This window comes from Hippopotamus amphibius, chromosome X (assembly GCF_030028045.1).
Source record: "Hippopotamus amphibius kiboko isolate mHipAmp2 chromosome X, mHipAmp2.hap2, whole genome shotgun sequence".
Classification (NCBI taxonomy): Eukaryota; Metazoa; Chordata; class Mammalia; order Artiodactyla; family Hippopotamidae; genus Hippopotamus; species Hippopotamus amphibius.
The window spans coordinates 62,953,560-62,978,785 of NC_080203.1; the positions used below are offsets into that span (position 1 = coordinate 62,953,560).

General features: G+C 35.2%; 1 protein-coding gene across 1 annotated transcript in view; it reads right to left on the reverse strand.

Moving 5' to 3' along the window:
- DACH2 (dachshund family transcription factor 2) overlaps nucleotides 1-25,226 on the reverse strand; it is a 632,298-nt gene that overhangs the window by 97,317 nt on the left and 509,755 nt on the right. Inside the window, exons 7-8 of the mRNA XM_057717620.1 lie at nucleotides 8,945-9,080; nucleotides 6,352-6,432 (exon numbers count right to left, since the gene is read on the reverse strand). Coding sequence (XP_057573603.1) covers nucleotides 6,352-6,432; nucleotides 8,945-9,080 — 217 coding nt within the window. The remainder of the gene's footprint in view (nucleotides 1-6,351; nucleotides 6,433-8,944; nucleotides 9,081-25,226) is intronic.

The window sequence follows — 25,226 nt, forward strand, 5'->3', positions numbered from 1 at the left end:
GCACGCAGGAGCCTCCTAAGGAGATAGGCACCTTTCCAGAAAAATAATTCAGAATAATGATGGTGAAGATGATCCAGGACTTTGAAAAAAGATTGGATGCAATGATCAAAAACTTTACCAAAGACCTAGAAGAATTAAAGAGCAAACAAACAGAGATATGCAACACAATAACTGAAATGAAAATACACTAGAAGGAACCAATAAGCAGATTAACTGAGGCAGAAGGGTGAATAAGTGACCTGGAAGACAGAATGGTGATAATCACTGATGTGGAAAAGAATCAAGAAAAAAGAATGAAAAGAACTGAAGACAGCCTAAGAGACCTCTGGGACAATGTTAAATGCACCAACATTCGCATTCTGGGGGTCCCAGAAGGAGAAGAGAGAGAGAAAGGACCCGAGAAAATATTGGAAGAGATTATAGCTGAAAACTTCCCTAACATGGGAAAGGAAATAGACACCCAAGTCCAGGAAGCACTGAGAGTCCCAAGCAGGATAAACCCAAGGAGAAACACACCAAGACATATAGTAGTCAAACTGACAAAAATTAAAGACAGAGAAAAGTTATTAAAAGCAACAAGGGAAAAACGACAAATAACATACAAGGGAACTCCCGTCAGGTTAACAGCTGATTTCTCAGCAGAAAATCTGCAAGCCAGAAAGGAGTGGTGTGATATATTTAAAGTGATAAAAGGGAAAAAACTACAACCAAGAATACGCTACCCAGCAAGGATTTCATTAAGATTCATCGGGGAAATCAAAAGCTTTACAGACAAGCAACAGCTAAGAGAATTCAGCACCACCAAACCAGCCCTACAACAAATGCTAAAGGAATTTCTCTAAGTGGGAAACATAAGAGAAGAAAAGGAACTCCAAAAACAAAATCAAAACAGTTAAGAAAATGGTAATAGGAACATACATATCGATAATTACCTTGAATGTAAATGGACTAAATGTCAAAAAGAAAAATACAAGAGAAAAGAAAAAAAGAAACAAAAAAAAAAAAGAAAAAAAAGTAAGATGGCAGGATGCCAAGACCAACATATCAAAATCAAAAGGATTTCTATATACTAAGAAAGCCATAGTGTGAAAACTGAATTTGAGAATACAAAGCATTTATAGTTATTCAAACCATTTATAATTGTACAAACTATGAAATATTTAGGTATAAATTTAATAAATCTTGTACAGAACTTGTATGGCAAAAGCTAAATTTGCTAATGAAAGAAAGAAAACCTAAAGAAATAGAAAGACATATTGTACTCATGTATTGGAAGACACAAAATTGTAAAGATGTCATTTGCCCCAAATTAATCTGTAGTTTTAATGTAATTCCTATCAAAACCACAGCAAGGATTTTTATAGACATATGCTATCTTTTATAAAATATATAGAAAAGTCATAGTCTCTAGAATAGCCATGAAAATCTTGAAAAAGAAAGGAATAAAGCAGGAGTAATTCTGTCAGATATTAAAACTTACTATGGGGCTTCAATAATCAAGACTGTGGTACTGGTAGAAGGATAGATATATAGACAAATAAACCTGAATAAAAAATATTCCTGAATAAGTACAGATTACTGATTTTGGACAGAAGTACAAAAGCAATTCTTTGGAGGAAGAATAGCCTTTTCAACAAATGGTGATGGAGCAGAAAAAAAAATAACCTTGACTTGAGATCACGATCATAAACAAAAAAGGTTAAACTATAAAACATAGAGAAGAAAACACAGGAAAAAATATTTAGGACCTAAGGCTAGGTGAAGAGATTTTAGACTTGACAGGAAAAGCACCATAAAAGAATAAATTACACATTGAACTTCATCAAAATTAAAAACTTTTGCTCTGCATATGACCCTTTTAACAAGTTATATAAATAAGCTATAGAGTGGGGAAAATATTTGCAAACTACATATTTGACAAAGGGCTTGTATGTAGAATATATAGAGAATTCTCAAAATTCAACAAAATAAAAACAAACTAATTGGGAAATGGGGAAAAGACATGAAGAGAGACATTTCATCAAATGTGATATACAACCAAGAGGTTCAATATCACTAGCCATTAAAGAAATGAAAATTAAAACTGCAATGAGATATCACTACATGCACCTACGAGAAGAGCTAACAAAAAAAAAGACAACACAAAATGCTGGTGAAGATGTGGAGAACCCGGACCACTCATACATTGTTGGTGTGAATATAAAAATAATCCAGTCACTCTGGGAGATAGTTTGACAGTTTGTTATAAAACTATACATAACGTACCACAAGAGTCAGCTCTTAAGGATTTGTCCCAGAAAAATGAAAAGTTATAGCTACATAAATACCTGTACATAAATATTCCTAGAAGCTTTATTAATAATAGACAAAATACTGGAAACAATGAGATGTCATACAATGGATAAATGGTTACACAAACTCTGGTACATGCATACCATGCAATACTACTCAGTAATAAAAAAGAAGGAAAAACTATTGATACATGCAACAAGCTGAACGAATATCAAGGGAATTTTCTAAGTGAAAAAAAAATGTCAATCTCAAAAAGTCACAAATTGTATGATTCCATTTTTAGAACATTCTTAGGATGATGGAATTATAAAGATGGAAAGCAGTGGTTTTCAGGGGTTAGGGATCATGGAGTGGGGAGGGAGACAATAAAAGAATAGCAGGAGAGATACCCCTGTGGTGATAGAATAGTCCTATGTCTTGATTGTGGTGGTTGTTATACAAAACTACATGTGATAAAATTCCATAAAAGCAGACATACACCACCAATGAATTCATGTAAAACTGATGAAATTTGAAGTCTGTGGACATACCAATGTAAAACTTCTGATTTTCATATCGGGTTACAGTTATATAAGATTTTGCCATTGGGAGAAACTGGTTGAAAGGTACGCAAGATCTTTACTTATTTTTTTTTGCAACTTAATTTGAGTTTATAATTGTTTCTAAATAAAAAGTTTTAAGAATGAAGGTAACTCAAAGACAATTTCCAGTTATATTCCTTCTTTCTCTCATTTCTATTTGGAATCACTGAAGAGCATAAAATGCACAAAATCATATCTTTCACTTTCATTTATGTATTTTAAGGTCATCATAAAGTTTATTTCTAATGATGTTTATATTTTAGTTGATCCAATACATTAGTCTCTTTTATTCAAAAAATTTAATATTCACCAGATATAGTTTCCATTTTAACCAGAGTCATAATCATTTCCAAACACCTTCCAAAAAAGATTTAGTGTAGTATCTGAGATTGTCTCAGGAATAGATTAAGAGAGAAAAGCGTCTGACTGAATAGAAAATATTTACAATTACTATAGTGTCAATATATAGCCCAAGCCCTCCTCCAAACTGAAATTAGCCTATTTGTATAAAGATAAATGATAGTACCTTTATTCTAGATGAGATTTATATTTAGATTCTTATGATCAAAGGATGATAAAACTATTAGCTTTTCATCTATAGCCTGTGGGCTGATTTAAAATGCAATGTTTCAGTGGACTCAAATCTTGGGCTAGATGATAAATTTATTGTTTCAATGTTTATACAGCATTCTAAATTTGATCATCAGTACTTTTTGTACATATAAAGTTTTCAGTAGATACATTCAATACAAAATGCAAAATATCAAAAGGCCCTATTCCTGACAGCAGTTTAGGAGACTAGCGGCTGCCAAGGGAAGAGGGTCTTGCATTGGGCCTTTGCTTCCACATGGGTAAAATAGAGTGGATAGTCCCAAAGGCTCTATTCTAAAGAATCCCAGAACTGATTGCTAAAACCTAGGTAACACAATGTCATAACATGCTATTGATTTGGTCAGTTTTGTTTGATTAAGTCTGTGGACAAATAAAATCAAAAGCTTTATTTGATTGACCAGTCAGTTTAATCAAAATACTTGAGTCAAAACTAAAATAGCAATTTTAGTAAGTCATGTTGGACAGAGTCTAAATGGGAGTCACTGCCAGGAAAGCCCAGATCATATAGACTTTGAAATATCTGCCTATGAAAATTCAAGGCAAAATACAAATTATCATTTGAGATATGTATCACACTAACTGTCATCCAATTTTACAAGGTAGAGTAAGAGGTGGGCTACATGAAGCATACTCTAATGGCGTGTCTTCATTTTCTGAAAATTTCCACATAACAGTAAAGCTGGCATTTTATAATTTCCAGAGCTATAAATCATTTTAAAAATCATGATATTACTCAAAACAGATGTGAAAACATATGTTTACCACAGTTGTATAAACTGCCTACTTGTCAAACTTAATAAATGTTGAGACTTCTACTGTAACTGCATTCCCTTTTAAGAATTAAAATCTATTTAAGGAAAATATATTTTATCTTTTTTCTTCAGATCTTTATTGGAGTAAAATTGCTTTACAATGTTGTGCCAGTTTCTGCTATACAACAAAGTGAATCAGATGTATTTATACATATATCCCCGTATCCTCTCCCTCTTGAGCCTCCCATCCCTCTAGGTCATCACCCATCATTGAGCTGATCTCCCTGTGTTCTGCAGCAGCTGCCCACTAGCTATCTATTTCACATTTGGTAGTGTATATATGTCAGTGCTACTCTCTCACTTCATCCCAGCTTCCCCTCTACCCGCTACCCCTGTGTCCTCAAGTCTGTTCTCTATATCTGCATCTTTATTCTTGCCCTGCCACTGGGTTCATCAGTACCATTTTTTTAGATTCCATATATATGCATCAGCACAAATGTAACTGGTAAAACTGGACAGAGAAAATCTCATTTAAAAGAAAATTTTCCACTATATTCAGAGAAGTATGGTTTAATATGCCACTCCTGTCTATTAATGTCCTCATCAGGCTGTGTGACCAACCTATTTGAAATGAGTATAACTGTGTCATTCCACAGCAAGAGATTCAGAAATGCCAATGCATACCACTGTGTATTTTATGAAAATCAGTTACTGTACATCTGTACTAGCACTCCAGCTGATTTTTCATAAGACACAGCAGTGTGTACGTGAGCACTGCAGCACATAGGCCAGTCCTAAATGCCATTTTGACTTATGGGGTTTGCAGTTCTGAAGGAATCATATGTATCATGTACAGCTTGAGATTTTCCTAGAAAAGCTGCTTTACTACCAACCTGTCCTTCAAATAGTCATGACTTGCTGGGAAAGAGGTTTCTGGAAAAAAACTCTTGCTGAGTTGTGAATGAAGTTTCATTTTTAACTACAATTTCATTACCTGTGTAAGAGTTTGGGTAGTTTAATATACTGAACCTGTCTTCTTCCATTCTGACGACTTTTCTGAAATCAAGCATTTACATTTGGGGGCCGCAGAGGGTATAGTCTTTCAGTGTTTGGATAAGAAAAGACAAAACATGTGGCAAGGAAACCAACCATGGATCAATGAAATTAAAATTATACACTATTCCAAATTCTAACTAAAATGCTCGTTTAGGTAATTAGAAAGCAAGTTCAGTCTAAAGAAGAAAAAAAAAAGTTCTCCATTAACTCTTCAGCTCATGGAGTTTTTTTCCTGCATATTATGAGCATCTTTAGTAAAGAAAGAAAAATGCACCCTATAGTGAAGAACAATCAGACCATCTGATGATCTGATAAATTACATGTTAGCTTACGTCCTTTAGCTTAGAGTTACTAACTCATGGTGACAGTCATAATGCATAGCCTATAACATACGCTGATATATTTTCCTTTACTCTTACATTTACAGCCTTTTTAAAAAAGTTGTACTCTATTTTCATACCAAGGAAGCATGACTTTGAAATTCTTACTCTCCCTACCTTCTTTAAACAGATATCCTAAGAAAAAATTGGATACTGTGCAGAAATGATACATTTGTCAGTTAATTACAAGCCAGACTGACATTATATCTATCAACATTATAGGTAAATAACTGATTGGAGTAGCTTGCTGAACTTTCATTTGAAATGTCCAAATTAGCATATACTTTTAAAATCACTTTTGAGTGTTGAAGGGAACATCTCTCCTCTATGACAGCAATTCAAGTTTTTCAAACATAACCATCAAATGGTGATTAATTTAAATATAGACAACAAAGTGCATACATAATAAAAAGAGAATCAGATGTCTCTGATCAGGCATAGTAAAAGGGCTTAGGGTAAAGTTTCTAACCAGAGGCACAGAGAAACTTTGCGCTAGTATTTATAACATCAAATAAACAAACTTTAGGTAAATACTTTTTACTACTAAAAGAATGTATCCAAAGCCAGTATGGATCTCTTCTGACTTAGGGAAATGTGGATGCAATATACAGCAATGGGATGTTAATTGAGTTAGTATCTGATCTTTATATGTACATCAAATAAACAAAATAAATTTACCTTTATTTTCCCTTTGAAATTTTTTGATTGTTGGTCCATTATCCTGATCAACAAGTTCCTCTCTATTGTTGGGCATCATAACTATAAATAAGAGATATAACTGAATAATTGTCTTGCAAAACACCCAAAAGAAAAGCAGAAAAGCATTACATAAATAGCTATTTTACTCCAATAACAACTAACATGAATTTTATACATTTCTATTTCTGAATAAGTGAAAAGATTTTTGTTGGTCTGATGATCATACAATTTAAAAATCAATAAGCTATTTAATTATATGAATTTTGAAGTATAATGAATACATACTACATATATAATTTCCAACATATTTTCTTTAAACCATTTAAAATATTTCCTCTTTTAAAATGCATGTTCAAATTAGCTATTTACCTCCATAATTATTTCCCAAAATGCTTCTGAAAAAAATTTTGCACTTAATCTCACGAGTTTAAATAATTATGAATTTAATTTACTTTAGAGTTTTTGCAAATATATAGCAAAATTAATAGATAAAATATAATTTTCTGGTAATTGTAAGTGCTTCTTCATAAAACATTTATATTGAAAGAGGAAAATCATGTTAATTTCAGTTGATCATTTAATTCTCTTTATATTTTATTAAAACATAATATAGCACTGTCAATAAAACACTATATAGCACTTTAAACCAAAAATCATCAAACCTTTTTATTCATTTAGAGACAATCTCATTATCACACTTGGACAATTGTAGAATGTGCATAGAGAGTATAATTACTGGAAGTGGAATTAGAAATGTTTTATGTTGTCAAGATTCTTTTTTAGAATATTATATTGCTTTGGATATATTTTATCTCTAAGTATAAGACATCTCTTACAATATGTCTATCACAGAATACACGTATTTCCCTATGTGTTCTGCTTTTAGCTAGCCCTCAATAAATAATTCTCTCTCCTTTTCCTTTCTACCCCTCTCCCTCATCAATACAAATATTATCCTAATAGAAGAATGTATGTTTCTTGATTCCTTTATGGTCATCTGGCTATATCCACAGGTCTTGCTCAGACTCCCTTGAATCAGTTGCACACAATATTGTAACAAGCAGGTTAGTCTGTATCCACAGAACAGAGTAAAGCTAGAAAACCTCTGTCACCTCTTCAGGAATTAAATTTACTCCCTTATGCCCATTAGCCACAGGTTCTGATTCAGTGGTTCTTAACTCTGGCTGCACATTAGAATGTCCTGAGGAAATACTGAAAAGCAAAACAGAACCCTGCTGCTAGGCTCTATTCCAGACCAGGTAAATGAGAACCTGATCGTGTGGCCTCAGCATCCAGATTTGTAAATGCTCCATTGGTGATTATAGTGGGGAGCCAGATTTGAGACCCACTTAGCTCACAATGAAGCTAAATAGCTATGAAGAATATATAATATTGACAAGCTAAGTGAGACTTGGATGAATTTCCACAAGAGAGAGATCATCTTTATCCTTCCCCAGCACAAATCCAGAACCCCACACATTCGCTAATCCTTCAAATTCCTTTCCTCCCCCATAAAAACATTATTTTGGAGAGGCATGAAGTAATTACTCTTATGAAATGTAAAAATTTAGCGTTTACATTAAAAATGTCCCTATAGTAAGACTAAAAGAAGAGAAGATATTATTTTCCCTAAAGGAAATGGATACTTAGGAAACGGGATTGTGCGGATACAAAAGATTCACAAGGATTTTACCTAGCTCACTTGGTTCAGGTTCATACTTCTTACATACTAAATGAGAATTTGTTATAGCTGAATGCACTGGGTAATGTCTGTATACCTGAGTAGTATCAGATGGTAGGAGATAAGCAATCAAGGTAAAGCCATGCAGAGAAAAATAGTGCTTATCCCTCGCATTTCCTTAGCGCTTTAAATTTCTGAAGTGTTTTTTCCAAATATTATTTCATTTGACCTCACAAAACTCCAGTGCAATAGGCAGAGCAGTAATTATATCCATATGTTAGGTAAAGATGCTCATGGTGGTTAAGTGACATACCCAAGATCTCATAGCTAGTTAGTGCCAGACTGGCTAGATTCAAGTCTCCAGTATGCCAGAGCACTGACAATAACATTATAGTATTTCTGGAATAGTGTCTGTGGTGTAAGACTTCTGAAACAATAAAAAGGAACTTAAGAAATATCATGTTAAAAGTTGTGATCTAAATTGCTGAGATTATTGCAAATCATATTTTGATTCACTTTTTAATCACTCTTACAAGATCAACTGTCCAAAGGATATTTTACCTTCCATTATTCAAAAGGTGCTGTGCATAGCAAGTGGTTTGTATCACACAAGCTGCTAAATACCAGCATATTGAATTAACATATACTCTATAAAACTCCCATCAAATTGTTCCCATGAGATCCAGTGATACAGTAAATGAAGGCCCTTCCAGAGAAGAAACTTCTAACACCTTTTTTTTGTTGTTCATGTTATTGCTTCAGATATAAAAAAAATCACTACTTTTCAAAAAGCATCAGTTTCCCCCACTTTTTGTCTCCCCTCTCTACTGCCTAATGAAAAATTTCCTGAAAGATTATCTTTCAATTCCTTGCTTCAGGTGAAATACTCACCCATTCTCTCTGAATGGTGATCCATTTGAGAGGGAGAGCTGGACACGCTGCTGCTGGGGTGGGAGGAGGTCTGGCTCCCAGGGCGATGACTCTCTTCCAGAGAGGGAGCAGGAGAAGGACTCTCTGGGACTCGTTCCTTACGCAAAAAGAAACACAAAAGGAAATGTCATCTTGCACCAAGTTTTTCACATTTGTGGAATGAAATGTGTTGAAATGTTGTGTTGAAATGTTGACCTCTCATCCTGAAAGTGCGTACATCCACAATACCTGCTCTGAAACACATATCTTTAGACAAAACCATATATTTTGTTCTTGGGAAATTAGAGGGATATTTTGAGGGTTAAATAAGAGAAGAAGGTGAAAAGGCTCAGTGCTATGCCAGATACATGGTAGAGCTCAAGAAAGGTTAGTTTCCATTTCTTTTCCTATGAAATTCACCAAGGATTATGAAGTGAAGCAATTACTGTTAGTGAAGGTTTGTTATTATAAGCTTCTACGTTGATATAATTTTCAGGCCATAACCTGGAGGGTGAGCCTACTGTCTAAGAAGATCTTCCACAGGTAAATACCTAGAACCCTGGAATAAAACTCACAAATAGTGGCACCTAGTACATGTTGTGTCTTTGTACTGACAAAAAATTATGGCAATAATATACTTGTAATCGTTCAAACCTTAGGAATTCATGCTGAATTTTGCCAACAAAATGGTTTGATACTTACAAGATACGATGGGTTTTTGAAACTAACACTAAGCCCTATCAATATCAGTTCATTAGTATTGTTTAGATTTTTATAGTTTTAAATTATGAATGTGAATAAAAATAAAATATTGTTTACATATCTCAACAGTAACTGTTACAGGTTCTCAGAACTTTTGTGATAATGAATACCATTAAAAAAACTCTGAAGTTATTCACTGTGTTTATGCATCACAAACTGATGAAAAAATTTGACAAGGATTTAGTTAATTTGATCAATTAAAAAAACACATTGCAGTATTTATCCATATATGCAATAAATGTGACTTGAGTGATAGGTATGCCGGGACAGAGAATGTTGTTCTATAAAATATTTAATTCATCCATAATACATTTCTTAAATTAAATGTTCTGTCTAATTATGTGTAATTACAACATCAGTATTCTAATTATCATAACATTAAAAATTAGTTTGCCAAATATGTGCTTATACATTTTCATATTGATTTTGCATGGGACGCCCAAAACTGATAAATTACTTAAAGAGAAACTGTTCATGTAATGTAAAATTAATATTATGAGAGTTAAAGGCTATTATTTCATTAGTAGAAGTTAACATTTTGCAATGTCTATCATTGAGGGAGATAGAATAATGCCCCCCCCCTCCGCCCTGCACTCCACCAAAGATGTTGAGTCCATGTGCTAAGAGCTACAGTCTGTGAATATGTTATCTTACATGGCAAAATGGACTTTTCAGATATGACTGAGAACCTTGAGACAGAGCTACTGCACTGGATTATCCTGGGGGCAGAAAGGAAAGTCAGAGGAAGATATGATTATGGAAGACTGGTCAGAGAGATAAGCTGGAAAAGGCAAGGAAACTGATTCTTTCTGGGGAGCTTACAGAAAGAACTGCAGTCCTGCCAGCACCTTGATTTTAGTTCAGTGATACCCATATCAGAGATCTGACCTACAGAACTGTAAGATAATAAATTTGCATTGTTTTAAGCTACTAAATTTGTCATAATTTGTTACAGAAGCAATAAATAACTAATACAGTCATCAATGTAGTATGTTCATTTTTAAATGGTGTTTTATAAATATTATTTAGCATTTAGTTAACATTTGATAATTTTAATAAAATGAATACTAGTCTCTGAATATATTAGCTGCAGTATTATATAGTTATTAAATACCAATAACTGTTAATATATACTATACCATAAAGGCTCTATAACTTTTGTCATGCCTCAAAGACAATATTTTAAGACAGAGAAATATACATTTCATTTATACTTAGTATACAGTTAAATATACAGTTGCAATACTATGTACACAGGGCCAGATCAAAAGATATATATAAGTAAAGCAGAAGAAGAGAATCATTTTTTCCAAATAATTATATTTGGAAAAAAAGAAGACATACGGATGGCCAAGAGGCACATGAAAAAATGCTCAACATCACTAATTATTAGAGAAATGCAAATCAAAACTACAATGAGGTATCACTTCACACTGGTGAGAGTGGGCATCATCAGAAAATCTACAAACAGTAAATGCTGGAGAGGGTGTGGAGAAAAGGGAACACTCTTGCACTGTTGGTGGGAATGTAAACTGATAGAGCCACTATGGAGAACAGTATGGAGGTTCCTTGCAAAACTAAAAATAGAGTTACCATATGACCCAGCAATCCCACTCCTGCGCATATACCCAGAGAACACCATAATTCAAAAAGACACATGCACTCCAATGTTCACTGCAGCACTATTTACAATAGCCAGGACATGGAAGCAATCTAAATGTCCATCAGCAGATGAATGGATAAAAAAGATGTGGTACATATATACAATGGAATATTACTCAGCTGTAAAAAGGAATGAACCTGGGACATTTGTAGAGACATGGATGGACCTAGAGACTGTCATACAGAGTGAAGTGAGTCAGAAAGAGAAAAGCAAATATCATATATTAACACATATATGTGGAATATAGAAAAATGGTACAAATCAACCAGTTTGCAAGGCAGAAATAGAGACCCAGATGTAGAGAACAAATATATGGACATCAAGTGTGGAAAGTGGGGAGGGTTGTGGGGGAATGAAATGGGAGATTGGGTTTGCCATATATACATTACTAATAAGAAAAAAATAACCAATTGTACACTCTAAATATATACAGTTTATTGTATGTTAAAAAAAAGACATATATAAGTGAAGCAGAAGAAGAGATTCATTTTTTTCCAAATAATTATATTTGTATTTTGGAGGGATGGTATGGGGATGAATAGCAAATTATATAAAGCCTTTATACCACATCCTTTTATTTTCTGAATAGACTAGTAGTTCACCAGTTATGAAATTCAACCTAAAATGTAGTGATTAAAACTATAATCCCTAAATAGCATGTGTATACACACAGACAAATGTGCACACACACACAATGGAAGGAATTTCATATATGAAGTTAAAATTATGTTTTTGCTTTCCACTGCTGTGTAGTCTCAATGACTATGCTAATATATGTGCATAAAGTATAGAACATTCAGTTTTTGAATTCTAACATAGGTGAAAAATATGTAATTTAATGAACTATGTTTATCTCTAATGGACCTGTAAGTGAATAGATAGGGACAAAGTACAGCAGTTACTGAGAAAAAATAGAACTGAACAAACAAAATCACTGTGTAGTGGCAAACAGGAATCATACACAGCAATATATGCTGTCATAATAAAAATGGAAAATTTGGGGGTGATTCATAAAGTTGATAGTTTGGAAAAGCAAGAGAATTCTAAGTGAAAGTAATACTTGATCTTGCCCACTCTGTTTAAAAAATGAAAGCTCATTCTGAATTTTTTAAAAAATTGGAAGAACAGCTACACAAATAGAAAATGCTATAAGTAATTAGAAAAAATACCATGCTATAAAGAGGAATCCTCCAAAATGTTTAAAATGTGCATATGACCAAATCACATGAACTCAAATAATTTATTTTTAGACTCCTTCTTTGACATTTTTAATAGCACATTGGGTGGAAAAATAAACTGACTTTGAAAACATGATTTAGAGCTATAGTAACATTTTGCATAAAGTCATATAAAGCCTTAAGATTTTGTAGCCTGCACTTTTCAAAGTCAATCAAGGTTCAATTCATTGTTATTGTTTCCTAAAGCATCACAGACGCCAGACTTTTTTCACCCTGTAAGCAACATTAGATGAAACCAGTGCCTTGTACTGATTAAGAATTAGGTGGGTTTAAAAAAAAATCTCTGTGGAACTGGGAATATTTAATTTCTCCTAAAATAATGGATAGTTCTATAAACAATTTCTACTTTGCAAGTAAACAGATCCATTTTTCAGCCTTGTAATCAGTATGCATCTTTTTAGCTACTTAACTGCAATGTGCTTTGGTTCATTAGGTGACTACTGTTGTGTCTCAGCCTAGTTAAATTTTCACAGCAAGTTAATCTGTTTTATTACAAATGAGAACACAAGTGATAATGTCTTCACCATTTGCCAAATACAGGGTTAACAGTATTTGCAACAAATCAATAAGGGCATTTAGAAAGGAAAATTGCAAATCTAAAGCCCCAATCATTTTACTCATTGATGACAATTTTATTTGGCATTTATGACTTTTACAACCCTGTTACTCTTCATGTATTTCATTCGTGCCCTATCAAAAACAGCTGTAGCTCTTCTGAAACACTGCAGTTTTCTCCAGATTCAAAATAGCAGAGGAGGGAGATTTCCAAACCTGATACATACTTACCCAATCAAATCTCCACTTTCCCCTGCGATTAGTAAAATTATCTGCAATAATAACTCAAATTCTAGCATATACTTATATAGTTCAAGGCTTATGCCTAAGAAGAAAGAGACACTATAGAAAAAGTTTTTAATTAGTACATATTATTCCCTTTTCTATCATGTTGTTTCTGTTTTGGGGGGTACATATGGTTAAAGGAGATGCTCATCATATAAAGTCCTTTGAGAGTATATTTAAACTTTAATAAAGAGCAGGGTCAAAGCTGAGAAAAATCAATTTTATGCAAGGTTTAATAGTCAATTTGGTATAGAATTTAGTTTATTTGCACGAAGGTATCAACTCTGCCCATTTTCATGGAGATCCTTTATTTCATCTCAATGTATTTCTTTACATCTTTGGAAATATGGTAATATGTAGAACTTAGGTACTAATATGTTCATATTAAACATTTGTTTATATGTATGTATTCATGTGTGTAGTTGTCTTTTAAGAACACCTATCTCAATGTTAAATTGTACCTTGGATGTTTTATTATATTGATTCTTCTCAAGCATTCAGTGGGGTTATGTAATATGCAATTTGTCTTTTTATTTTTATTTAATTGGAATTCAACTCTCACTGTAATTACTCTTCCAAATGTTAATCTATTAATGAGTTCCTAAAGGCTTTAATGACATTTCGCTGCTGAAGAGTGGCTTTTGAAAATTTATCTGAATGCTAGATATTTTATTCATGCATTTGTCTTGATATTTCATATTTAATTGATGCATTCCTTCTGTACTGTCACCAGAGTTCTGCAGATACAGAACAGATTGTAATTTGACAGACTTAAATAATAAAACCAGGAACAAGAAAATAAGAAGTTTGTTCATTGTTGTTGCTAACTTGGCTTACCACTAGTCCTGAGGAAGAATTTGATGCTCAAATTTGTTATCTTTGAATACTATTGGATACATGACACTTTATGAATTTTATGAATCAGTTTAAGAATTAGTATGTGTTCCACAATCATCAATTTACAATTGTATTTAAGTTAACACAGATGCATATGGCAGAGTTTTCATGAATTTAGAAAAACCAGGCAGATAGGGGGTACAACTGGAACATGGAACCACGAGAGAGTTCAAAGTCATAAGTATGCTCTATCTGTGACCTATGTGATGGTTGGACAAAGGACCCTCTCACCTCTTCAGTGTGATCAGCTTGTTCTGGAAGAGGCTGACACCTTAAGGGAATCAGCCATAATATCTGCTCATAGCATGTAAATGCCCTCAAGTGGGAGAATGGATAGTTCAGTAGGAATACGTATGGCTTGCAAATTACATTGTAGGCTTGGACCTCTGCCACCCAGCCAAATAGACACACACACACACACACACACACCCCTTCCCTCAATTCTCACTCAATGCATCTTCATCTCATGTTCTGAAAGACAGTAGTAGCTTTGTCTTTCCACAGAGCATTTAGAATAAGACTCAACTAGTGACTTTTTCAGTAAATTTGAATTATCACAAAAAACCCTCTCTGTGTTGACTAATTTTAATACCAGATGTTCACATGCTAATGCCATTGCCTTGTGACCATTTCCAATCAATTCATTAATTGCCAGCTGGTCAGCCAAACAAAAAAACACAGCTAATCAGATGGTACTGGTAAACAGCCAAATAACAGCTTCCTACTTAAATTTCTCAAATTTGTTATCAGAGAAAACTACGGCACACTGATATGACAAAGTTTCCCACAAATACAGAAAGACTGTATTATAAAATATTTAAATGTAGGAAAATATGTTTTAATATCAGTCAGGTTTTTCACCTATCCTGCTCTCAGAATTTTGCCACATTGAGTAATATAATCAAAAGATGAAAAACCTTGAAAGCCTAATGATCTTAATGCAATTTCCAATTTATGCTATAGCTATATTAGTAATTATCTACAAATGCTAATAGCTGAGCCAACGGTAAAGGGATCTAGCCAGACCTAAAGACTATGTGTCTGTCATAACAATATCCCTAAACTAGTTCCTGCCCAAAAACCAGAAACAAACAACAACAACAAAGCCAAAACAAATGAACGACAAAAAAAAAATTTGTTCACAACTTACAATGTCTTTTCCAGTTTTGGAACTAACGTCTGTATCACTAATGATCATTTATATTGAAAACACTCCCCAAAGTTTAATATCCAATGAATCATTAGTTTTCATTCATTCATGCAACAAACATTTATTGAGTGTCTAATGTATCCATTGAGGATGAAAGAAAGGCCTGTGGGTGCCTTCATAGGGTGTGTAGATGCTCACAGATCAGACTAAAGACTAAGGAATCCACACATAAACATTCAAAGATAATTTAAAATAAAATACAAATCAGATCAATTTTGATATTAGAATGTGTACCTTTCTTCAGTCCCCACCAGATCCCTAACCTTTCTTTTGTGGTGTTGAGATCAAAGAGGTCATTACATGAGAACGGATGCTCTCTACAGGGAGGGTCCAATACCTGTATATGGATCTAATGGTGGGGAACCCTTGGTCCTGGTACTGATAAGAAGTTGCACAGACAAATGTATATAGGGAAAGCTACTCCTTTCTCGGGTTAGCTCTCTGCCATGATTTTGGTTTCTACTTATTACTATTTCTACATGGATTCTTGAGTATAAAACATAATAAAAGAAATCACTGGCTAATATGTGTGTGTGTGTGTGTGTGTGTGTGTGTGTGTGTGTGTGTATGTGTGTATGTATACTGAGTGTTGACTAGATGCCAGACAGTGCCTAAGTGGGTTAACAAGTTTGTCTCATTTAAGTCTCACGTTAACACTATGAGGTAGGTACAATTATTATCCCCATTTCATTGGGAAATAAGGAAAACTGAGATACGGTCGGGTTAATTAATTTCCTAAAGTCACATAAAAAGAAATGGTGAAACCAGAATTCAAATACAGGCAAACAATCTGACTTCAGAGCTTGTGCTCTTACCCATCATGCCATACTGCCTCCAATGGAATCCTCTTCTTAATGCATCTTACTTAGCTGACAAACTATGACGGCTCTAGCCAGAAACAGTATATAATTCTATAAATTATTTTGGGGATGGGGCATTGCATTTTGTGTTTTCAATAAAGCAATGTAACATGATCCTTTGCACATATTACACCTTTGCTAAATCAGTGAATTCTATGTTCCTGCTCTCTGCTTTCTAATAGAAAATGATGACAATAATAATGGGGTAAGCCAATATTCAGCAATAACTACCCTTTCTGGACAAATTCAAGGCTAGCTGCAATACACTTGCTGATTTTCCAATCTGTATTATCCTTTTTTCCCAAAGATTACTAGTGATTCTGAACTTTTCAACCATGCTATCTAATGCTTTAGAACAGTGCTGTCCAATAAAATTTTCTGCAATGATACAAATGTTCTCTACCTGTACTAATATAGTAGTCAAGTAACATATGACTATTAATAAGTTGAAATGTGATTAGCTGCACTGAGGAACTGAAGTTTTCATTTTATTTAATTTAAATTGAAATAGCCACATGTGGCCAGTGGCTACTATATTGAATAGTGTTGCTATAGTAGGTATGTGCTATGCATCTGACTAAGATTCTTTGTTAATTGTTTACCACCATGGAGATGAGGAAATTTAGTAAACCATAAGCAAATATATAGTTTCTTAACATTCTAAGCTTTTAAAGTCACATCACCTCTCAGAGCTCTGAAAAGCTATGGTTTTCTCTCCTACCTGTGAAAAGGAAATTAAAAAGACAAAGCCAGATCTAGTGTCCCTTGTGTTAGCTTTCACTGTTTAAGGGCATTTTGCAGGAGTCAACACCTTTAATCACCAAACTTTTTTCACACTGGGGTAGAAATATTTACATGCTGGTAGAAGAAAAAGGCACAGATGCAATTATGCTCTTTCCAATTTGACTTTATTCTTTGTTAAGGTGGTATAATTTCAGTTGGCAAAGAAACTAATTACTCGTTCATTTTATAGAGATTTCTCAAACTTTGAGCTACATGTTATGTTTTTCTGAAGAAACAGAAAATAATAGGTAAACTGCTTTGAAAAGATTTTGTTTCGCTTAATGGATATGGGAGAATATTGGCATAGAGAGTTTGATTTGATAAACATTTAACATTTCATGTAATGCTTTTAAAGGAGAGCGTTGTCTTACTCAAACTAGAGCTAATTGTTAACTACACAGTAATTCTGTGAGACAGGTGTTAAGCTGTTGTTAACATGAAATCAGCCATGGTGGGAATATTTACACCACAGAAATTGGCAAGGACTTCCCTGATGGTGCAGTGGTTAAGAATCCACCTGCCAATGCAGGGGACACAGGTTCAATACCTGGTCCAGGAAGATTCCACATGCTGCAGAGCACCTAAGCCCGTGCGGCACAACTACTAAGCCTGTGCTCTAGAGCTCGTGAGCCACAACTATTGAGAACACGTGACACAACTACTGAAGCCCATGTGCCTAGAGCCTGTGCTCCACAACAGGAGAAGTCACCACACTGAGAAGCCCATGCACTGCAATGAAGAGTAGACCTGCTCGCTGCAACTAGAGAAAGCCCACATGCAACAACAAAGACACCATACAGCCAATAAATAAATAAATTAATTAATTATAAAAAAGAAACACATCTTTAAACAAGACATATAAGCTTAAAAGTAAAAAGGTAAAAAAAAAGAAATTGGCAAATGTTAAAAATCAGAGGTTTTATTTTGTTTTTGTTTTTGGAGAACTAGTTTACAGGCACATCACCAGATGTTTGACCAAATATAAACTCTAAAACACTGAACTTTTAAGTCTATTATAGTAATCTGAAGGTTTTTTATTTCATTTTAATGTTCAACATTATTGGACTAGGCATTAATAAGAATATGAAAAAGTACACTGTGTTGCATTCATTTGAGTCTATGAGCATTCAAACAAACACAAGTACACTGTCACATTATTAAAACAACATATTATGTAAATATGCAATCACAGTTGGATGCATTCCACACTGGTCCTTTTAAAGAACCTGAAAAATTAAACACAAACATGGCACACTGACAATCATCTACTAGTAAACTTTCAAGCACAGAGAATGTAGGAAAACTTAAATCATACATAGTTACCATTTTTGTTATGACTCAGGAATCCTGGTCTTATAGAATATAAAACAAAATCAGCAGAAGCATGTTTTCAAAATAGTACATACTACTTCATTTTATCTATTTAAATTTTTAATCAAGAATTCTGGGGACTTCCTAGGTGGCACAGTGTTTAAGAATCCACCTGCCAGGGATCTGAAGATGGCAGCAAAGTAGAAGGACATGGAATGCATCCGTCTCCACAGATGCATCAGGAGTACATCAAAAGATGCAATAATCCCTACAGAAAACCAACTGAATACCAGGAGAAGACCTCGGACCCCAGAAAGGCCTGCAAAGATCCCAACATAACCAGGTAGGACAGAGGGGGGAAAAAAAAGGAGAAAGAGGAGGAGAAGAAAAGAAAGGGACGTGTCCTAAACCCTGGGCGGGGGGGGGGGGGGTTTAAAACAGAGGAGAGATTGTTGAATTTGGGGAAACCTCCCTTATCTGATGGGGAAACCCCCTCTCCAATGGGGAATTTAATTGGGTCAGAAGGGAGGCATTTGGGACTGTCCAAAGAGGGTGAAGCAGCGGATCTGTGGCAGATGAGAAAGGGTGAGAAACACACAGAGGGTCCATACCATGGCTCTGTGTGTCCCAGACTGAGACGTGGGTTCGCAACTGTACAGGGGGTCTGGAAGCTGGAACGTGAGAACCGGAGAACTGATTCAGGGTGAGAAACACTGTTGGCTGTGGGGAGATGGACTGAGGGGACAGGAGGGAAGAAAATTGCAGTGGAAAATGCCTACTGCAGGAAGCTGGGCGGCCATGGTGGTGGTGTGCTACTGCTGATTCACAAGCAGAGGGGAGCTGCAACGGTGGTAGCCTCTCTCTTGGTGCCTGCAATGAAAAAGGGAGGCCCCCCTCTGGGCCTGGCTGCTGCAGTAGACAAGGGACAGAAAAAGGACCCTGATGGGGCTGGCCTGCTGTGCCTGCAGCCGAAAGCCAGAAGTCTACAGAGTGGCCCAGCACTGGAGGCAATCTGCTTACACCTGAGCCCGCCAGCTTCCCTCAGTGATAGGCACTGCTACCAATGTCAGGGCTTCCACAACCCAGGCAGTGTGCTACTGCTCACTCACAACCAGGGGAAGGAGCCACTATTGTTCCTTTTCTCTCCCCACACACCAGCGCCTACAGATGAACAATAGAGGAAACACTGCTGGTCACAAAGTGATACAAAAAACCGCTGATGGCGTCCCATCAGGCGCTCTCCACCGGGCACCAGTAAAGAACCACACTAAGGCCAGATTTCCTACATCCGTGTCGCTGGCATCCCTGAGCATTTGGTGTCACCCCTGGGGCTCCTGCGATCCAAGCAGGTCACTACTGTTGAGTAACACGCAGGGAGAACGGAGAGGAGCCACTATCAAAGCCTCTCTCTCCCCACACACCTGCATCTGCAGATGAACAATAAAGGAAACCCTCACAGAGGCAGACCCAAAGAGCTCCAAGGCAGCCTCAGGACCAGACTTTGACAGTTAGACTACATGCAGAAATAAGGACAAAACAAAAGCTGAACACCAGGGGCAAGGGAACTAAGGAAGAGGTTCTAAAATCTTTCCATCAGATATACACACTGCAGACTAAATCCCCGTGATCAGCTAGGTAGACCCTATGTCTTTGGAATATCTGAGTCAACAATGAATGTTCCCACAAATGAAAAAGGTCTAACGCTGGCAGCTGTGTACTGTGGGAGCAGCACACACAAGAACTGGGCCAGATCAGAGCCTAAGTGGACCCAATTTGACCCACAGCAGGTCCAGAGTCCAACCCAAAAGCAGAAGAGGAACTCTTGGGGAGGTGAAGGTGGCTTGAGGCCCAAGCCAGGTACAAGGACACTTACAGTTGAGTCCTCAAGGGAACAGAATTATTATTATTAATTCTATTGATTTGATCCATTCTGTGGTCAGTTCTAGCTTTTTTTTTTTTTTTTTTAATAATTACAGTCTTAGTCCTAAGGGATCTTCACATTATATAACATGTTTTTAATTCTATTTTTTACTTCCATTTTGATTTTTACTCTCTTTATTTCTATTTCTAGCTAGCTTTTCTGTAGTTATGAGTTTATCTCCCCTATCTTCTTTTACTCTTTATCTTTTATACCTTTCTATTTTTTTTTCTTTTTTTTTTATATTTCCAGTCATACTACACTCTTCCATTAGTCTGTGTTCTATCCCATTTTAGTTTATTTCATCTTATTATACTTTTAATCAATATTATTGTTCTGCTCTGTTTCCTTGCGTTATTCCTCAGATGACACAACACTTTGGTTTTTGTTATTAGGTTTTCTCTTTATCTTAGTTTTAATTATAATTGTTTGATTTCATTTTGGGGATCTTCTGTTTGTCTCATTGCTCTCTTGCTCTTTGTTATATTTGATCCTTGTTTTCACAATTTCCCTGGTTTTGTGTTTTTTGTCTTTTTGATTTTGTTTTTTTTTTTTTCTCTTTTTTTTGGTTTGGAATTTTTGTCAGTTTTCTCTTTGATTATCTGACTGCATTCTGGGATTCTTCTGTCAGGTTATTCCAGTGCTCTATGTTCTCTAGAGTTCAGTTTTTGTGTTTCTTATGTGTGTATGTGTTTTCTTAATTTAGTATTTGTTTGACTAAACCTTTTGTAATTAGGCTGGCACTTAGATAGTCTTTTTTAACCCCCTTTATTGCTGGGACAAGTGACCTCTGGAGTCTGGATTCCTCAACCAGAAGTCAAGTTGGAGGCTCTGGGGGAGGGGGGGGAGCACTGAATCTAGGACGCTAGACCACTAGAGAGTCCTCAGCCACAGGGAATATTAACTGCAGAGAATTCTCATGGAGGCCTCTATCAGAATCTAAGACCCTGATTCACCCAATTGCCTGCAACTGCCAGTGCTGGATACCTCACACCAAACTACAAACAAGACAGGAACACAAACCCACCCATCAACACACAGACTACATAAGGCCATACTAATCTCACGGATATCCTAAAACACACCACCTGACACAGCCCTGTTCATAAGAGGGAAAAGGCTCAGATCCACACACCAGAAAGTAGGCACCAGACCCTCCCACCAGGAAGCTTACTCAAGACACTGGACTAACCCCACCAGAGGCAGAGAGCAGAAACAAGAGGAATTACTACTAGGCAGCATAGGGAAAGGAAACAGCAAATACTAAAATTAGACAAAATGAAAAAACAAAGAAACATCTTTCAGGCAAAGGAGCAAGATAAAAACCCACAAGATCAAATAAATGAAGAAACTGGCAAATTGCCTGAAGAAGAATCCAGAGTAAGGATAGTAAAAATGATCCAAAATCTTGAAAACAAAATAGAGAAAACACAAGAAACATTTAATAAGGACCTAGAAGAACTAAAGAGCAAACAAACAGCAATGAACAACACAATAACTGAAATTAAAAATACTCCAGATAGTATAAACAGCAGAATAACTGAGGCAGAAGAATGAGAAAGTGAGTTGGAAGATAGAATGGGGGAAATAACTGCCACAGAGCAGGAAAAAGAAAAAAGAATTAAAAGAATGGAAGACAGCCTCAGAGACCTTGGTGACAACATTAAGCACACAAACATTCAAATCACAGTCATCCCAGAAGAAGAAGAAACAAAGAAAGGGTCTGAGAAAATATTTGAGGAGATAATAGTGGAAAATGTCCCCAACATGGGAAAGGAAATAATTAATCAACTCCAAGAAGTGCAGAAAGTCCCATACAGAAGAAACCCAAGGAGAAACACACCAAGGCACATATAAATCAAATTAATGAAAATTAAACACAAAGAAAAAGTATTAAAAGCAGCAAGAGAAAAGCCACAAATAACATATAAGGGAAAATCCATAAGGATAGCAGCTGATCTTTCTGTAAAAACTCCGCAGGCCAGAAGGGAGTGGCAGGATATATTTAAAGTCTTGAAAGAGAAAAACCTACAGCCAAGAATAATCTACCCAACAAGAATCTCATTCAGATGGAATGGAGTAAACAAAAGCTATACAGACAAGCAAAAGTTAAGAGAATTCAGCACCACCAAACCATCCTTAAAACAATTTCTAAAGGAACTTCTCTACGCAGAAGACACAAGAGAAGGAAAAGGCCGACAAAAAAAAAACAAAACAAAACAAAACAATTAAGAAAATGATAATAGGATCATACATATCAGTAATTACCTCAAATGTAAATGGATTAAATGCTCCAACCAAAAGACACAGACAGGCTGAATGGATACAAAAACAAGACCCTTATATATGCTGTCTACAAGCAACCAATTTCAGACATAGGGACACATACAGACTGAAAGTAAAGGGATATAAAAAGATATTCCATGCAAATGGAAGTCAAAAGAAAGCTGAAGAAGCAATACTTATATCAGACAAATTAGACTTTAAGGATATTACAAGAGACAAAGAAGGACACTACATAATGATCAAAGTATCAATCCAAGAAGAAGATACAACAATTGTCAATATCTGTGCACCCAACATAGGAGCACCCCAATACATAAGGAAAATGCTGACAGCCATAAAAGGCAAAATCAACAGGAACACAATAATAGTGGGAGACTTTAACACCCCACTGACACCAATGGGCAGATCATCCAAACTGAAAATAAATAAGGAAACACAAGCTCTAAATGAGACATTAGACCACCTCAACTTAAAAGATATTTATAGGAAATTCTATCCAAAAACTACAGAATACACTTCCTTCTCAAGTGCATATGGAATATTCTCCAGCATAGATCACATCTTGGGTCACAAATCAAACCTCAGTAAATTCTAGAAAAGTGAAATCATATCAAGAATCTTCTCGGACCACACAGCCATGAGACTAGATATCAATTACAGGAAAAAAAATGTAAAAAATACAAACACGTGAAAGCTAAGCAATACGTTATTAAACAACCAAGAATCACTGAAGAAATCAAAGAAGAAATCAAAAAACACCTAGAAAGAAATGACAATAAAATTACAAAAACCCAAAACCAATGCGATGCAGCAAAGGCAGTTCTAAGAGGGAATTTTATAGAAATACAGTCCTACCTCAAGAAATAAGAAAAATCTCGAATAAACAACCTAACCTTACACCTAAAACAATTAGAGAAAGAAGAAACAAAAAAACCACAGAGTGAGTAGAAGCATAGAAATCATAAAGATCAGAACAGGAATAAATGAAAAAGAAATGAAAGAAACAATAGCTAAGATCAATAAAATTAAAAGATGGTTCCTTTAGAAGATAAAATTGATAAACCACTAGCCAGACTTATCAAAAAAAAAAAAAAAAGGGAGAAGACGCAAATCAACAGAATTAGAAATCAAAAGGGAGAAGCAACAACTGACACTTTAGAAATACAAAAGATCATGAGAGACTACTTCAAGCAACAATATGCAAATAAATTGGATAACCTGGAAGAAATGAATAAATTCTTAGAAAAGGACAGTCTTCCAAGACTGAATCAGGAAGAAATAGAAAATATGAATAGACCAATCATAAGCACTGAAATTGAGACTGTGATTAAAAATATCCCAACAAACAAAAGCCCAGGTCCACATGCATTCACAGGTGAATTTTTGCAAACATTTAGAGAAGAGCTAACACCTATCCTTCTCAAACTCTTCCAAAATAGAGCAGAAGGCGGAACACTCCCAAACTCATTCTACGAGGCCACCATTACCCTGATACCAAAACTAGGCAAAGATGTCACACAAAAAAGAAAATTACACGCCAATATCAATGATGAATATAGATGCAAAAATCCTCAACAAAATACTCACAAACAGAAGCCAACAGCACATTAAAAAGATCATACACCATGATCACATATGGTTTATCCCTGGAATGCAAGGATTCTTCAATATACACAAATCAAACAATGTGAAACATCATATTAATAAAATTTAAGGATAAAAAACACATGATCATCTCAATAGATGCAGGAAAAGCTTTTGACAAAATTCAACATCCATTTATGATAAAAAAAAAATCTCTCCAGAAAATGGGCATAGAAGGAAATTACCTCAACATGATAAAAGCCATATATGACAAAGCAACAGCCAACATCATTCTCAACGGTGAAAAATTGAAAGCATAGCCCTGAAGAACAACAAGACAAGGGTGCCCACTCTCACTATTATTATTCAACATAGATTTAGAAGTTTTAGCCACAACAATCAGAGAAGAATATGAAATAAAAGGAATGTAAATTGGAAAAGTAGAAGTAAAATTGTCACTCTTTGCAGATGACATGTTTTTATACATAGAAAATCCTAAAGATTCTACCAGAAACCTGCTAGCACAAATTGATAAATTTACTAAAGTAGCAGGATACGAAATTAATGCTGAGAAATCTCTCGCATTCCTATACACTAACAATGAAAGAGCAGAAAGAGAAATCCAGAAAACACTCTCATTTACCATTGCAACAAAAAGAATAAAATACTTAGGAATAAACCTTGCTGAGGAGGCAAAAGTCCTGTATGCAGAAAACTTTAAGACACTGATGAAAGAAATCAAAGACGACACAAACAGATGGAGGGACATACCATGCTCTTGGATTGGAAGAATCAACATTGTGAAAATGACATCCTACCCAAAGCAATTTACAGATTCAATGCAATGCCTATTAAATTACCAATGGCATTTTTCACAGAGGTAGAACAAGAAATTTTACAATTTGTATGGAA